This window comes from Diceros bicornis, chromosome 9 (assembly GCF_020826845.1).
Source record: "Diceros bicornis minor isolate mBicDic1 chromosome 9, mDicBic1.mat.cur, whole genome shotgun sequence".
NCBI lineage: Eukaryota > Metazoa > Chordata > Mammalia > Perissodactyla > Rhinocerotidae > Diceros > Diceros bicornis.
This window is the reverse complement of record NC_080748.1, coordinates 12,605,783-12,621,517: the sequence shown is the minus strand read 5'-3', so window position 1 is coordinate 12,621,517 and position 15,735 is coordinate 12,605,783. Positions and strand designations below refer to the sequence as shown.

The following is a 15,735-nucleotide window of genomic DNA, read 5'->3' as shown; positions in this document are numbered from 1 at the left end:
GTGGGAAAGGGACATATTTCTTTGCTTTTCCAGGAGGATACCACCTAAGATAAGTGTTCTTTAATAATAAATGAGTAATGAGTAAGATCTGAGACTCACTTTGCAAGATTTCTGTCAAAACCTCAAATGAAAGTGTAGGTGTCGACCATTGTACAAATTCCTCCTCACAAGAAAGGATAACCTAATTTTCAGATCATGCTTTCAAAGCATCCTGGCAACTTTCTGTGTAAACCCGAACAGCAGGAAGTCTGTATAAACCTGACGTCGCTGGGACTGGAACGGTTAGGTTAGTTTTGCGCAGAGGAGTTTTGTTTAGTCTCACTGTTGGTTGAATGACCAGCTTCGGGCTCCGAGCGTGAATGTAAGTGGTGGAATAATGTGTACAAGACACTGACAGATGATGCCTTGAGAACATAGTTTTGCGTTACTTCCAAGGAGACAGAAAAGATATTTCTTAAAAATAAACTAGGACACACATAGTATCTCATTTTCTCCTACCCTGGAAAGTAGAAGCGAACGCCTAATTCAAGACATGTGCGTCCTCTGCATTATCAGCTCGGGGCCCCAGCGGCAGTTGGCTGCATTTTTGTCCAGTGTCTTCCAGAGGAATTGAGTTTGCCCCAGATAGCAAGCAGTACTTAAGAAGTAACCAAGGTAAAAATAATGGGAAGTTAATCTCTAGTCAGGGTCCCTGCTGTGCTTCTCCCTCCATTAGTACACAGAGCACTTCCCTCCAGATGGGCCAGGAACTGTTCCTGAAGAATCTGGGCCACTGTGAACCTATGTAAAAGAAATGAACGGCCTCTGTGTAGTCAGTTTGTAGTCTCAACAAAGAATTCCTTTTCACATTATGTTTGAAAACCGATATCTGTGTCTAAATTGGTAGAATTCAATAACTGGCCCCTTTATTTTGAAGATGGTGCTGAGGTCCCCTGTTTGTTAGTCAGTGGGTTCTTTGAGTGGGTTTTCCACTGGGGGGCCCTCCCCCTGCTGGTGACACACAGGCGTGTGTGGCACATACACTTCATAGTGGTGCACTTCTTGGTGGGTCATTTCGACCTAATGTGAGTTCAGTGGGCTCCCATTCACCTTCTGTTCTAAGGAGGCTGAGAAATCTGTTTCTGAGGTGTGTCTAGGCTCCAGTGTGCCCCTGGCCAAGAATCCTAGTGTGGTCACTCTTGCTGCTTTTGCTTCTTGTTGTTGTTCCACAACAACTCACTTGTGAGACAGGAGTGTAGACTAGGGACCAGCCCTTCCGAAGAGCCCAGGGCAGAATGCATCTTGCTCTTCAGGGGAAGGCAGATGGCTCATCCTCGCCTTCTGGGCCCTTAGGTTAGGAAAAGGATATTTGATTGCGTTGTCTTTGCCTCGCACTTGGCCTTTATTGTTTTGGGGAGAGAATCTGCTTATTCTTAACCAAAAACTACGTCTGGGAGAGGACGGGAGCAGGCAGGCACTCTCTAGATGTGGGTCACGTTTACCAAGCAAGTTGAGACAGTGCAGGGGATGAGGAGCTTTCAGACCCCACGCCCCTTAAGGTTCCCGGCTACTCAAAATCCTCCCCTTCTCCAAAAATGGTGGCGACAAGGTATTTTACAGCGATGTTCGCACATCCTCTGGCGTGGTCTTTTCTGCCAAGGGTGGTGTTGAAATGTTACATCTCTCCTTTTAACTTATTATCCAAGCGACTGTTTCCTAATGGCGTTGTCGTGATTTGCAGTCTAACTTGAATAAGTCCAGTTAAATCCTGTAAGGAAGAAAAGGCAGTTTTGGGGGAATTACACCCTGGGTTCCCTGGGACATGCTGGGGCCTTCCCCAGGGCCTGGCATCTCAGGCACATCCTCACAGTCCTGCTCCCTGCTCCAGCCACTCAGAGCCCTCGTCTTGACCGTCTAGGTGACCTGCTTTCCCCAGGCCCCACCGCCATGCTGGAACACCTCAGAATCTGCTCCTGACTGAGAGTGGTCAGAAACAGGCCCGGATGTTGCTGAAGACAAACTGGGAAGCCATTGATGTCCGTGCTCGTTTTCTTGTTTGTGTTGCCTGCCTTTTTCTGCTCCATCAAACCCTGTGTCTGTGATTTTCTGTTCTACAAATAACGCCGTCTTACCTCATTTCCTCGCTGCTTTACTACACAGTGATATCATTTCCTTTGCACCTGTAAGGCCCTAGGGGAGGAGCTGGCCCACTGCACCTTCAGAGCTCTGTGACCTTGTTTGATACTCGGCTCTCTGAGTTGTTTTTCCTCCACTTCGTAACAAGGGGATCAGATCGGTTGATTTTTCTTCCCCATTCTAGCTACAAATTTTGAGTCTTGATATTTTTCTCTTCTCTTGGCCTGTCAGATAAAATACAGAGAAGGCACACACACACACACACACACACGCGCGCGCGCACGTTCCTCTGTGACCTGGAGCTGGCCAGTAACATGACCCACACAGAGGGGCCCTGGCCTGAGGCTGGGAGGGGTGCCAGACTGCGCTGCACCCGAGTGGCTGAGGCCTCAAGGGTGTGGATGGGCAGTCAGGTATGCTAGGTGGTTGGGTCTGGACTTCACTAGATCTGCAATCTCTGTGTAGACTATTTTGTTTTCCAATGACTTAATTAGCAAAGTTAGGTCAGTAAATATCAATTGATGATAAAGATGAAAAATCAGTGATATTTTTTGTACCTCAGTAGGTAAAAATCATGATAGCTTATCTCTGCACATGCTGTTTTTTTTTAAATAAACTCATTATTTTAGAACAGTCTTAGATTGATAGAAAAATTGTGAAGATAGTACAGAGTTCCCAGAGACCCCACATGCAGTTCCCCCATTATTAACATCTTATAGCAGTGTGGTGTATCAGTTGTAATTCATGAACTAGTATTGGCACTACTGAAGTCCACACTTTATTCAGATTTCCTTAGTTTTTCCTTAGTGTCCTTTTTCTGATCCAGGATCCCACATCACATTTAGTCGTCCTGCCTCCTTAGGCTCATCTTGCTTGTGACAGTTTCTGGGACTTTCCTCATTTCTGATGACCTTGACGGTGTTAAGGAGTATTGGTCAGGTGTTTTGTAGAATGTTCCGCATCTGTGATTTATATGCTATTTTCTCATGATTAGACTGGGATTATGGTTTTGTGGAGGAAGATCACAGAGGTAAAGTGCCTTTCTCATCACATCGTCCAGTCAACTTGGCTTATCACTGTTGATATTGACCGTGACACCTGGCCCAGGTGTTGTTTGTTAGATCTCTCCACTGTCAAGTTACTCTTTTTTTTCCCCTTCCAGACTGTCCTCTTTGGAGGGAAGTCACTAGGGGCAGCCCACACTGAAGGGTGGGGAGTTATCTTCCACCTCCTTGAGGGTGGGCGCTGGCCCATGCCCGTCAAGGACCTCCACAGTATGAGCCACCTAGGCAAGATTGGCCTGTGCATTATAGGAGAGCGATTTATTTTTTTATTTTTGTTTTTATTTTTTTGTGAGGACGATCAGCCCTGAGCTAACATCCATGCTAATCCTCCTCTTTTTGCTGAGGAAGACTGGCTCTGAGCTAACATCTATTGCCAATCCTCCTCCTTTCCTTTTTTTTCCCCCAAAGCCCCAGTAGATAGTTGTATGTCATAGTTGCACATCCTTCCAGTTGCTGTATGTGGGACGCGGCCTCAGCATGGCCGGAGAAGCGGTGCGTCGGTGTGCGCCCGGGATCCGAACCCAGGCCGCCAGTGGCGGAGCACGCGCGCTTAACCGCTAAGCCACGGGGCAGGCCCAGGAGAGCAATTTAGACACTGACCTGGGATGCTCTTCGTGATGTGCCTGGCACCCTGGGGCCCTCACTGGGTGTGTTTCGTGTGAGGTTGGATGATGTAAGCCATATGTGAACACGTGCCCTCTCTTGATATGTGCTCAGGAATATATCATATAGCACATTGGGCTAACATTTTAGTCCGGAAGAAAAGTGCTTCCTGGAGTGGTAACAGTTACAAAAAGCCCTAACTTGTAATAATTCAACATTTTTTCTCTTCTGGACCTAACTCTGTGTTAATTTAAAAGTGGAAACAGCTTGGTCCTTGCTCTCAGAGGATCCCCCAACGGTCTAAACAGCATTGTCATTGTTATTCAAGGCCTCTCGGTTTTAATAATTAAATTAAAATATGGTTTGGTTTGCCTTCTGTTACAGTGTACTTGGAATAACGTCTTGTTTTTCCTGGTAAATTGTATGATTATTGAGGGCAGGAGCAATGTCATTAATTTGTGTTTCCCATACTACATAATTTCTGCCCATAGAAGGTTTCAGTTAAGAACTGAGGTAAACGTGGAAGCTCAGAGACCTCAAAATACAGTCAGCTGGTATATTGGCCTCCCAGGTGTTTCTGTACATGCTGGTTAAGCCAAAGACTGGAGAAGCCCTTGGCGGGTGTTCTGACAACTAAACATGGAATTCTGAGATTTAAAACATTTGAGCAGTAAATGACAACAAAGGACCTTGTCGCTGTCTGTGTTGCGGTAAGAAGAGGTTAATAGGTAAAACAAAGGCAATAATGAAACGCCTTTGTTCTTTTTCTTGGGCAGATCTGAACAGCAAAATGGGCTGCCAAGTACTGCTCAACATTGGTCATCAGGTGCTGCGGCGGAAAGTTGTGGACTGCAGCCGGGAGGAGAGCCGGCTGTCTCGCTGCTTGAACACTTTTGACCTGGTGGCGCTGGGGGTGGGCAGCACGCTGGGTGCTGGCGTCTACGTCCTTGCCGGAGCTGTGGCCCGTGAGGACGCCGGCCCTGCCATTGTCATCTCCTTCCTGATCGCGGCGCTGGCCTCAGTGTTGGCCGGCCTTTGCTACGGCGAGTTTGGTGCTCGGGTCCCCAAGACAGGCTCAGCCTACCTCTACAGCTATGTCACTGTCGGCGAGCTCTGGGCCTTCATCACCGGCTGGAACTTAATCCTCTCCTACATCATCGGTAAGTTTCAGGAGGCCTGGAGCCTGCACCCTGCACCCCTCTTCTGTTGTTCTCACCTTCAAACTGTGGGCGATGCCCCTATTTGCTCCTCAAATAGCCTGAGTCTAGCTCGTCCCTAGGATCTGCCTTCTCTCTTGACTGTTGTTCATTTTCTCTGTTCCTTTTATGGAAGGGAGGCAGCCTTGTGGGCGCTGTGCCCTTGTTTTTAATGATCAAGTGTGTCACACCCTTAGTGGGGCAAGCCAGGCCGACAAGGAGGGTCATTCCTGTTCACACGAGAGACAGAGACTCAATAGGATGTTTCTAATTAGGTAAAAAGAATTTAGTGTCTTTCAGTATGTTTTTCTGGTTACTATAGTAAATATATCACTGGTACAAAAAAAGTTTGGGAAATATGGAAAAGCACTAAGAAGAAAGTAAAGATTGCCTGGTCTCACAACTCAGAGAAATTAATTCTGTTATTCATTCATTCCTTCTTTCTTTCCACAGATATTTATTGAGCACCTCCTCTGTGCCAGACATTATGCTAGGTGTCAGGGACACAGTGGAGGAATGAGATGATCTCTGTTCATGAGAGTGGGGGTATAACCATTGTTAATATCTTTGTGAACTTAAGTGTATATTTTTGTGCAGTATGTCTCTTTATTTATAAAATAATATATAGTAAACATTTCTCTCAGCATTAACTATCTTTCTATAGTAATATTCCTAATGATTGTATACCATTATATAGATTTATACACATAGCATAATTTATTGGGGGTCTTGTGAGGTATTTAGATTATTTCCAGTCGTGATGCTATTGTTATAAACAGTTAATTACTTAATATCCATAACTTTTTCCCTTAAAACGGTCTAAGAAGCGGGCATCTGGGTCTGTGGGCCTGCATATGAGGCCCATGTTGACTGTGATCCTCCTGATGGCCAGGGGCCCCTTTCCTCGAATCCCTGCCAGCCCTGGGCATCAGCGTTAACCAACCAGCAAACAAAAACAGCAAAAATAGAAAGTCTTTTGGATTTGGTAGGTTGAAATGCTTTGTTTCTCTCTATGTAATTTGTATTTTGATTACAACCAAAGTTGAACACATCAACTTAAAAGAAACAAACACCCAAATGTAAGAATAACCAAAGGATATGAATGGCTAGCCCACAAAAGTAGAAATACAAATGGCCGCTAACCATTCCATTTGTATTTTAGCAAGCTTTTTATAACAATAAACAAAAGTATCAAACAACAGTGAGATGTGGTAAGTTGAGCCATGTGGTGCCCGGCTTGCTCCTGTGTCCACCAGGAATGTCCCACTCGGTGCTGTGTGCTGCCTGCTGGGACGCGGGCCCTGGGCCTCTGGGGGTCGCCCACTGCCACTTGGCCGTTCCAGCTGCCAGAGGGCTCCCGCCAGGCTCGCTGAGCGGCACCTTCCCTTTCTTTTCAGTGCCTGCGGTGTCTGCTGAGAGCCAACATAGCTTACTCCTCTAAGCTGGAAAATAAAATTCATAGTGATGGTTTTTCTCAGTGCAACACCAAAACTCATAACCACAAACGCTCGCACAAGCTCAAGTCTCTCAGTGGGATCGTAGCTGTTTTAGATGGGCTGTTATGTTTCCAGAGGCTTTACCTGGGCGTAAAACAAGACAGTGAGTATGAGGCGGCGGCTGCTTCTGGACCAGCAGACGGAAGCTGCTTGGCCAGAGCGTGTTTGCTTGTGCGAGATTCACGCGTGTGTTATTGCACGTGATTGTCAGCCTCAGCTGCTGGGGAAGGGCAGTTTTCCCAGCAAACAGGTTTTTTTTTAAACCCATGATTCCGAGACAGGGAGTAGGGTAGGCTGAGGAGGCTGGGGCAGCCCCTCTCCCCCAGCAGGGTGGGGTGTGGGAGCCCCCTCAGCAGTGAGCCAGCCTCTGGGGCAGATGGGGAGACCATTTTTCTTCACTGAGTTGTGGCCTTGATGGATAGAATTCATAATAAGCCGGCTGCTCAGGATAAAGAAATGTGGTTACATTTTTGAGTTGTTGGAAAAATACTTACTGTGAGACCAGATAGCGAAATTGAATCTGTGCAGATCACTCTGGCAGAATCCTGTGGATGATCCAGACCGCAGTCACCAGCAAGGCCCCCTTTGAAAGTAAAGGAAAATGCTATTGTGAATATTGGAACTTTTGCAACACTTCCTGAGAAACAAGCTCTGGAAAAGCAGTGACTTTATTCAGATTGAAAGAGAGAGAGAGAGAGAGCACGGGCGGGCAGTCAGCTGTTGTTGGCATGTGGCGTGCTGTGTCCACTTTTGTTCCTCCTGGCGGGGAGTGTGGGTGTGGAGAGAATGAGGAGAGCCAGGCTTTGTCTGCAGTCAGGCACTTGGGGGCCTGTGGGTGTCAGCTCAGGTTCAGGCACAAAGTGACAGAGGTGGCTGACGCCTGCTCGGGGGTGATCAAGTGACTTTGTTCCCTGAGGTGAGGTCAGCCTCTCACCTTGTGGATCTCCTTGGTCCCCTCTTGCTGGGAGAGCAGTGTCCGCTCAGAGGCAGGTACTGTCAGCTCTGCTGCCAGGAGGGTCTGGGAAAAGGAGCTTCCTGAGCAAGGGGTCTCAGACTGCCCACTGCAACCCCTAAGTGGATCATGAAATCAGCGTTATGGTTTGCCACCAGTATTTCTTTTTGTAATGAAATAAAATAGGTAGAATTGAATGAATACTATCAGAGCCCCTCTCAGGTGGTAAGGGTAACATTGTTTTGTAAAACTTTTATTATTCAGTTATGTCTTTGGAACACGGTATACGTGTGCGTATTGGGTTGTGATGGAAAAGGCATTTCTTTCCAGGCCCTAGAAGCCTTCACATACTTTCACTTCACTGTTTGTCAACACTAATTGACCCTCGCTTCTGAGTTAGCATATAGTGGGGTCTGGCTGCTGCTGCAAAATTCCATTGCACTGTCTGTGGTCCCCGCATGGGTGCTGTAAACAAGCTTGATGACAAATACTCTGTTTTCCTTCCATTTATTTCTTCCTCCGTATTCTCTGTGACAGGTACTTCAAGCGTAGCGAGAGCCTGGAGTGCAACGTTTGACGAGCTGATTGGCAAACCCATCGGGGAGTTCTCAAGGAAACACATGGCTCTGAATGCCCCTGGAGTGCTGGCCGAAAACCCAGACATCTTTGCTGTGATTATAATCCTTATCTTAACAGGTAAAGCCACGCATTGAGAGAGACATCAGGTTGGAGGGAGGGGTCCAAGGTATAGGACAGGCTCCCATTAAGTTTGTTTCTTCCTTTTCTCTTTCTCTCTTCCCCTCATTTTCTTTCTTTTTTTGTAGTTAACGCAGACGTCTTTTTTGTCTTAATGGCTTCTTCTAGATTCACATAGGGTTGGCCTACTTAATAGCTGTCAAGTTGCCTGTCATTGAATTAAAAGAGAATCCCAGGTGTTTGCATAACTGTGGTGTAAGAGTTTGTTAGTACTGCAGGCTTTTTGTACAAGTGACCCAGGGATGCAAAATCTTTAGACTCAGGGGATGACCATCTGGAAAGGAAGGTTGGTGTTCATCAGCCAGGAAGACGTGGAGAAATGAGACCTGTCTGGAATGCTAACGTGTGCCTGGGTGTTAGAGCAGTCTCGGGTGGTTGGACACCTAACAACTGTAAAAACCCCCTTCACATAAATAAGTTTCATGACAAAGTCGTGGGTATAGAATTTTAAAATTCCAGGTATTGCCTGAACCCAGCTGATGGCAGCTTCTTCCTGGTGATGTTTACTCGTGTCTCAGCCTCTAGGGTGGGAGTTTTGTTAATATAAACATTAGGCTGAAATGCAGATAAATTCTCCTTTGAGGTTAGAAAATCTTGGATGGGTTTTAAACACAACACACTGCATTTTACACACCTCGTATTTGAAATCACTTCGCACAGGCCGGTCTCAGCAGTATTTCTGGTCCAGCTGGCAGGAACCTGTATCAGAAGTTAAGTTTGCACTGGTGAGGTTTTCATAAACATGACAGGGAGGGACGCTAAAGAAAACACAGCCAAGTGTGATGAGCTGCTCCCTGTGATTAATTGCTCAGTTCTATTCTAACATCTGTATTTCAGAATTCAGTCTATTTTGTAGAGCATTTTTTCTTTTAAAATGTATAAAAGGCGTACACGGCAGGGCAGTAGTCTCAAATCATAAACATTGATCTCACGTCATCTGGCACCTTTACAAGCCTCTTTTCTTGCCTAGCGAGAGTTTACCCAGAAGTCCCCAAATGGCGTGTCTACTCTAGGTGGCCCCGTGGCATAAGCCTCAGAGATAGTGTTGTCATGTGGTTTCTGTGCATTTTTATCACTTTTTGTGTATGTGAGTTTACGAGCTAGGAGTGGTCTAGCTCGGACATTGTTTTATGTGCACCAAGTCCAAGGAGGAACCGTGCATGTTAGTGGTTCCACAACCACAGATAGTTCTCCTTGCTGATATTACCAATGTCCCAAAGTCAATCTGAATCATTTCCTCATCTGAAAATCTCTCATTCTACCAAGAAACTGAGCAAAGTGTCTCCTCCTTGGAGAAAATAAACTTCTGCTCCCGGGGTGGGGGTAGTTCTCAGTAATATACTTTTAGTGGGGGGGAGGGTGCAGGGAGAGGCTCTCTCTTCATCCCCTGGGAGGGGCTTGCTTTCCACAGGCAGTTGGCTATGATGTTCCCGATCCCCGTAGTCTTTTGGTGCCCCTGGATGGCGTAGTCAGTTCCAGAGGGGACCTGGAAGACCTGATAGCTTTATTAAACACCCCACGGACTTTGGTTATTTTGATCCCTGCCTCTAGAAAGATAATTAATTCAGCCCCATTCCCAGAGGCTCACAGAAGTCTTTGGAGGTTTGATGCCACTTGGATTCTTTTTAAGTCACTCTTTTGTCTCTATCCCTGTCCCAGGAAGGATTTGCCTGGTGCGAGGTTGACACTCAGACAAAGTTCTCTGTTTATGCACTTTTTTAGGACTTTTAACTCTTGGTGTGAAAGAGTCAGCCATGGTCAACAAAATATTCACTTGTATCAATGTTCTGGTCCTGGGCTTCATAATGGTGTCAGGATTTGTGAAAGGATCAATTAAAAACTGGCAACTCACGGAGGAGGATTTCCGGAACACATCCGGTCATCTCTGCTTGAACAAGTGAGTGGTTTCTTCTGTCTCTTGGCATGTGACAATTCATGTATTTGGGGGATTTAATTGGCTAGAACAATACGAGTCTTTTTTAAAAATGTAATTGGAATTTGAATATTTTGTTAATTTTTTTTTTTTTGCAATGAGGTAGCTGAGGGTGTTTTATTTGTTTGAAATTTGTGTTGTTTTATTTCCCTGTATTAGAACATTGTATGACAAAGGAAGATATTTCTAATTGCAAAAGTGTTCATAGTTGAGGATCATTGTCAGACTCAGTAAGTAATTCCTTTTTCCTCTGGTTTGGTTTGGTTTCATGACCAATCTCTGAATTTTGTATTCAGAAAAGATTTTCTTTGCAATACCAGAGTGATACCACTTTATTTTGAAATGCCTTCCTATTTAACATAGAAGAAAGAAGAAATATGTGGAACTTTTATCACAGGCTTTTATCAGAGGTTTTTAGAATTACTAAAGTAACAAAAAGTGATTATAATAATCTCTTTGTCCCACACTCTACTTGGCTGCGTCAGCCCTAAAAAACAGTGGCCCCGTCACCCTTTCGTGTCTCACCCGGGGTTGGAGCCAGGTGCCAGGCCGCTCTTGATCCTGTGCCTTTTCAGGCCCCTCAGTGAACCCTCACCAACAAGCTCATATTATCTAGGAAACAAAAGCCAAACAATTGTAATGTATCTTTTTTGTCAGATTTTTAGGTGAATCTTAGGGTCCCCGAATGGAGAACTGGGAGTTTGATTTTGCCTACAATTCTATTTTGATTAAGGCTAAAGGTTCAACTGCTCTGATAAAGAGACTCTTCTAAAATGCAGTGGCTTTAAAATAATGTCTCAGATCCTGAAATAAGCAATCCAGGTTGGCTGGCCAGCACGGCTACACACAGGCTTTCAGGGACCCAGATCGTCCACCTGGTTGTTCCATCGTCCTGAGGACATCGTCCTCGTCTGCCTGGACAGAGCCAGGCTGTGGGCATAGGCATGATCCGGCTCTCCCAGAAAGGGAAAGAGAGTGTGGAGGAGGGCGTGCCCAGTGCTTTTAAGGACAGATCCAGAAGACAGGCGTCCCTTCTGCCCATATTCCCCTGGTGAGAATCTGGTAGGTGGCCACATCTAGCTGCAAGGGGGGCTGAGAAACGAGATCCCTCATTGGGGATCTGAGTGGTCACATGCCAACTTGGTGCTGGTTCAGGGCCAGGTGCCCAGCCGTGTCCTCCAGGGGTCTGATCAGTGGACAGGCGTTGATGTGTGACTAGGTCACTACTAGAACGCGAACAAGAAACTATTCAATTAAATGCAGGAAACGTCACCAACTCTACCATTATGTGGTTAACAGTTCAAATAAAGAGAGCCTGCCTTTTGGGAACTAAACTCTATTACAGAGAAGTGAGGACTTTTAATAATATATCATTCCCAGACATTCCTGTGTCATATTTATGCCAAATTGATTGGTGCCCATTAATCCAGGGTGGAGTAAAGCCAATTCAAAATATGCTTTGAAGTAACATAGTAGACTTTGAAAACTTTGGGAGCCTATTTTGTGGTTGCTCTTTGCAGGTCAGGACTTAAATATAGAGGGCACTTCCTGTTTCCTGGTCGTCAGTGGAGATTGACTTTTATTATCTTTGTGAAGAGAGTGTTTGTACCAGCCGATGGTATTGACTTTCCTCGGTTGCCCTCACACTTCATGTGCTAGTGATGACAAACTGTACTGGCCTCCCAGACACAGTGGCATTTGTTGCCAGGCCCTGTGGTCATGGGTGGGGCGCCTTCAGTTACATCTGCCCAGCCCCAGGAACACTGCCGTAGAGGTGGCGCATTAGCCACTTGAAGAGGTGGAGTGCTGCGGGCCTGGGGCATGGCTTGCTCTTTCATGTTCTTAAAACTTGTAAGCTTCTTTCTTTCTTTTTTTTCCCCCCAGCCCGTAGATTTGTGCCTCCAACAATGACCATGTAGTTTTGCATGAAATTGCTTGTCTCTCTGAAATAGTAGAGCATTTCCCAACCAAATGACACAGTGTGGAGGAGCTTCAGCCTGTGTGGGTTTGGAGGCAGTTCTGACCACGCTGGGGTGTGATGTGATGGTGCTCTTCGCATGGCCAGCTGCAAAGGCCCCTTTGAGCCTGTGGGTCCGTCTGTCTCTTGGTCTGGAACAGGAATGTTGTCCTGCAGTCTGCCTGGTTCCTTCCCGCCCTGGGCGTGTGCTCCCCCTGGCTTGCTTATCCCGTGTCCTGTGGACGGGGAACAAATGTAGTTAAGAGGAAAGCCTCAGCACTACATGGAAGCCTGTTGAGAAGGTTTGTTGGGTGATGTCTGTCAGGTAGGATGGAAACCCAAAAATAACATTGGCTTCCACAAGATACAGGTTTAATTCTCTTGAGTCAACACTTGCAGACGGTCAGTCCAGCATGTATCACTTCTGTGGGCCAGGAATCCAGTTCTGCCATCTTTGCCCATGGCCCACATTCCCAGGGTCGCTTCAGGGTACAAGATGGCTGCTCCTACTCCAGCTGCCACCAGAGGAAGGAAATGAGAAAAATTCCTTCTTTTAGAAGAGCACCCTCCCTCCACTGCTTCACTCCCCTGATGTCTCTCCTGAGACACATGCCTATGCCAGCTTAAATCAAATGGCTACACCTCGTAGCTGGAGACTCTGAGAAACATGCAGTCTTTATTCTTAGTGGTCCTGTGCCTAACTAAGTGTTCATTACTGTGTAGTAGAAGGGCAGGTGTGGCTTTTGGGGACAAGTAGAAGTTTCTGTCAGGGTGGCAGGTGGAAGTTATGAGATCCGAGTCCTGATGAAGGACGATTACCACCGATGCAGTGGGAAAAGGCCATGTCGGGGAGATGACGCCAGCTACCACCACGGTAGCTCCCTGTCAAGTCCCCACCCCAGGCTTAGGGACGTTTATTAATATGCGACAGACACCCTTTCCGCCCTTCCTTTGCCAGTTATTCTCTTTGCTAACTTCTGAGTACCCGGCTGGGTGGGTGCAGAAGGGTACAGGGGAGGGAGCACTGACCTGAGATCTGGGTTTAGCCTGCTCTGTCGCCTGGGGACATCTGCCAGGTGGTGGCCATGGCAGCCCCTCTGAGCCTGCCTCCTCGTCTCTCATGTGTAAGTTGCCAGATGACGAGTGGGCACAACCACCACGTGCAGATAACGGGTTAATTAGTGATTATATATATATAAAGAGCTTTTAAAAAATATTTCTAAATGTTTTGGTTTGAGGCTGTATAGAATGAGTTCTGTGATTGTTTTATATCAGTACTCTGCCACTGGCATCAGTAACACCCAAACTTTTCTTAAAAGTTGTATTTAATTTTTTGAGTAGGTAATATAATCACGTGGTTCATATGTCATAATGTTATAAAAAGGTTTACACTGAGAAATCTTGTTCCCATTCCTTTCTTCATCTACCTCATTCTCCCATCCCCCCCATAGATAATGATTTTTATTATTTTTGTGTGTGTAAGCTTCCAGCTTTTATTTGTAATAATAGAAGCAATTGCAAATACATATTTATATTTATTTTGTGTATTATATGTATATAACATATACCTATATTTCCCCTTTTCTTACACAAAAAAGTATCATTCTATATCCACTTCTCTGCACCTAGCATCTCCCGCAGGTCTGTTCGTATCAGGACCTTGTTCTTCTTGATAGTTGCATGGTGTCCCAGCACCGAGTGTGTAGTGATGGTTGAGAGCGGGCCCAGCTGGAGGAGCAGGCGCAGTTGTATCACGGTCACTGGGGACTGGAGTACTGTTGGGATGGCTGCTGGAGTTTATGTGGGGCACACCCTCCATGGAGCTCGTGTTCCATCTGCTGTGAGGTTATCTGATTACACCCCCATTACATACATCTGGAGGAGCTAAGGAGATGCCCTTTGTTTTGCTTTTCTTTTGCTCTGCTAATTACCCAGCTCCCTTGCTCCCCATCTCTGTGCTTTTATTGTTATTTCCGCTTCACCTGTCTGCGTGACACAAGGGGTGTTCCTGCCCTCATCCTCCTCTGTGAGTCCCGTCTCTTTCTGGCGTTTAATGTCGGTAACGCCCTGCACTTTCCTTTTCTCATGAAATGGAATTCTCAGAACCTTTCTAGGTGCTTCTGCCATGTGGTTGTTTAAAGCAAACTCATCACTCATGGCGTTCATTTATTCTCATTCACAGCTGTTCCACAGCCCTCAATGTTGGGGGGCATGCAGACGCAGGTGGGCACCTGGGGGCCTTTCTGTACCTGTGTTTGTCCTGGCAGTGACTGGGGAACTGAGTCCTCCTTAGGATCCTGGCAAAGACCTTCCCATGTTACCAGTTGTGTCCAGGAGTCAAAGGGGTCTGCCTGGACCCCCCCAGAAGACATCTTGATCTTGAGTTCCCCTCTCCCCTGGTCTTCTCATCCCCTCTCTCCTGAGATACTTGATCAACTGTTTTGTTTTAAGCTTCAACCACTTTTTATAGTAGAAGCCAGCTCACCAGGGTGTTCCATATTCTTTGTGATTTAAGGATGCTGTGAGGGCTGGCCCACCAGCTGGGCAAGGCCTGGGGAGGCATGTGTATGTCTTGAATGAGGAGGTGGCAGCTCTGCCACCCATGCATCCTGTGGCCCCGCTGACTCACTTGTCCTGGGCTGCCATTTTTGTACTGGGGTTGGTGGTTTATTTTAGTCATACTTTAAGATGACAAGTCTCTCTCTGAGTCTGGCGATGATTTTTCCTACGTCCATCACTTGTGTGTTTCTTGGGGTTTCCCTTGTGTCAGTAGAGACCCACAGTAAGTCCCACATGTAGGAACTTCTTTATACACTTACTTCCAGTGGCTTGCTGCCGGTTTCTGAGACTGAGAAATGTGATTATCCTCTAGGATCAGCATAAGGCTTAATCTCCATTGGAAAATAATTGAGTCCAAACTGTCAGTGTGTTTTATTAGCCAGTCGATAAATCCCATTGAAAGCAAATTTGACGAAATGAGTTGCTAACCCAGCCTTAAGAATATCAGTGTTTATAGGATTGGACTATTCTATCTGGCTCTTCTTCTCACATTGGGAAGTGAAGTGGTCAGGGGCAGCTTACCCTGAGGAGCTGGGCACTTTTCAGCCAGTTGAGTTGGGAGGGACAAAGGGGAGGTGGTGACCATCTTCTGGGCAGAAAGCCTGCTGCCCTGGGGCCAGCAAAAGATGTGGCTGGTTGGGGTGGAGCCGAGGCTGCCCTTCTTCAACTGGTTGGAGTTTGGTGGTTTTTCAGGTGGCAGCAGAGGTCCAGGGTGTAGGAGGCTTAAAGTTACTTGGTGACAGGCAGGGCCCGGGGTAGCCAGCCAGACTGATGTGAGAGATGGCCGCCCCATGCCCTGTATGGCGGGAGATGGGGGCTCAGGGCCACTAGATGGGGCCTGGGAGAGCCTGAAGCACCATTCTAGGCCTGGACACAGTATTCAGAATCACAGGTTTTGCATCATTGGGACTATTTTCTGAATCTCCAAGGACTTCTTGAGTTTACACAATGTGCACGTTTGACTCTGCAGTCATTACTTCAGCAAATGTGCGCTGAGCCCTGCCCATGTGCCCGAGCCATGCTGGGCGCTGGTCGCCACCCATTTAAGCACCCCCGAATGTTTGCTTTGTGCATGTGAGTGCTTAAGAAATGCTTTTGTTGATG

General features: G+C 46.5%; 1 protein-coding gene across 1 annotated transcript in view; it reads left to right on the top strand.

Annotated features, from left to right (window-relative positions):
• SLC7A1 (solute carrier family 7 member 1) overlaps positions 1-15,735 on the top strand; it is a 75,154-nt gene that overhangs the window by 47,590 nt on the left and 11,829 nt on the right. The window contains exons 3-5 of the mRNA XM_058547945.1: positions 4,559-4,942; positions 7,964-8,122; positions 9,905-10,079. Of these exons, the coding sequence (XP_058403928.1) occupies positions 4,573-4,942; positions 7,964-8,122; positions 9,905-10,079 (704 nt within the window). The 5' untranslated portion in view covers positions 4,559-4,572. The remainder of the gene's footprint in view (positions 1-4,558; positions 4,943-7,963; positions 8,123-9,904; positions 10,080-15,735) is intronic.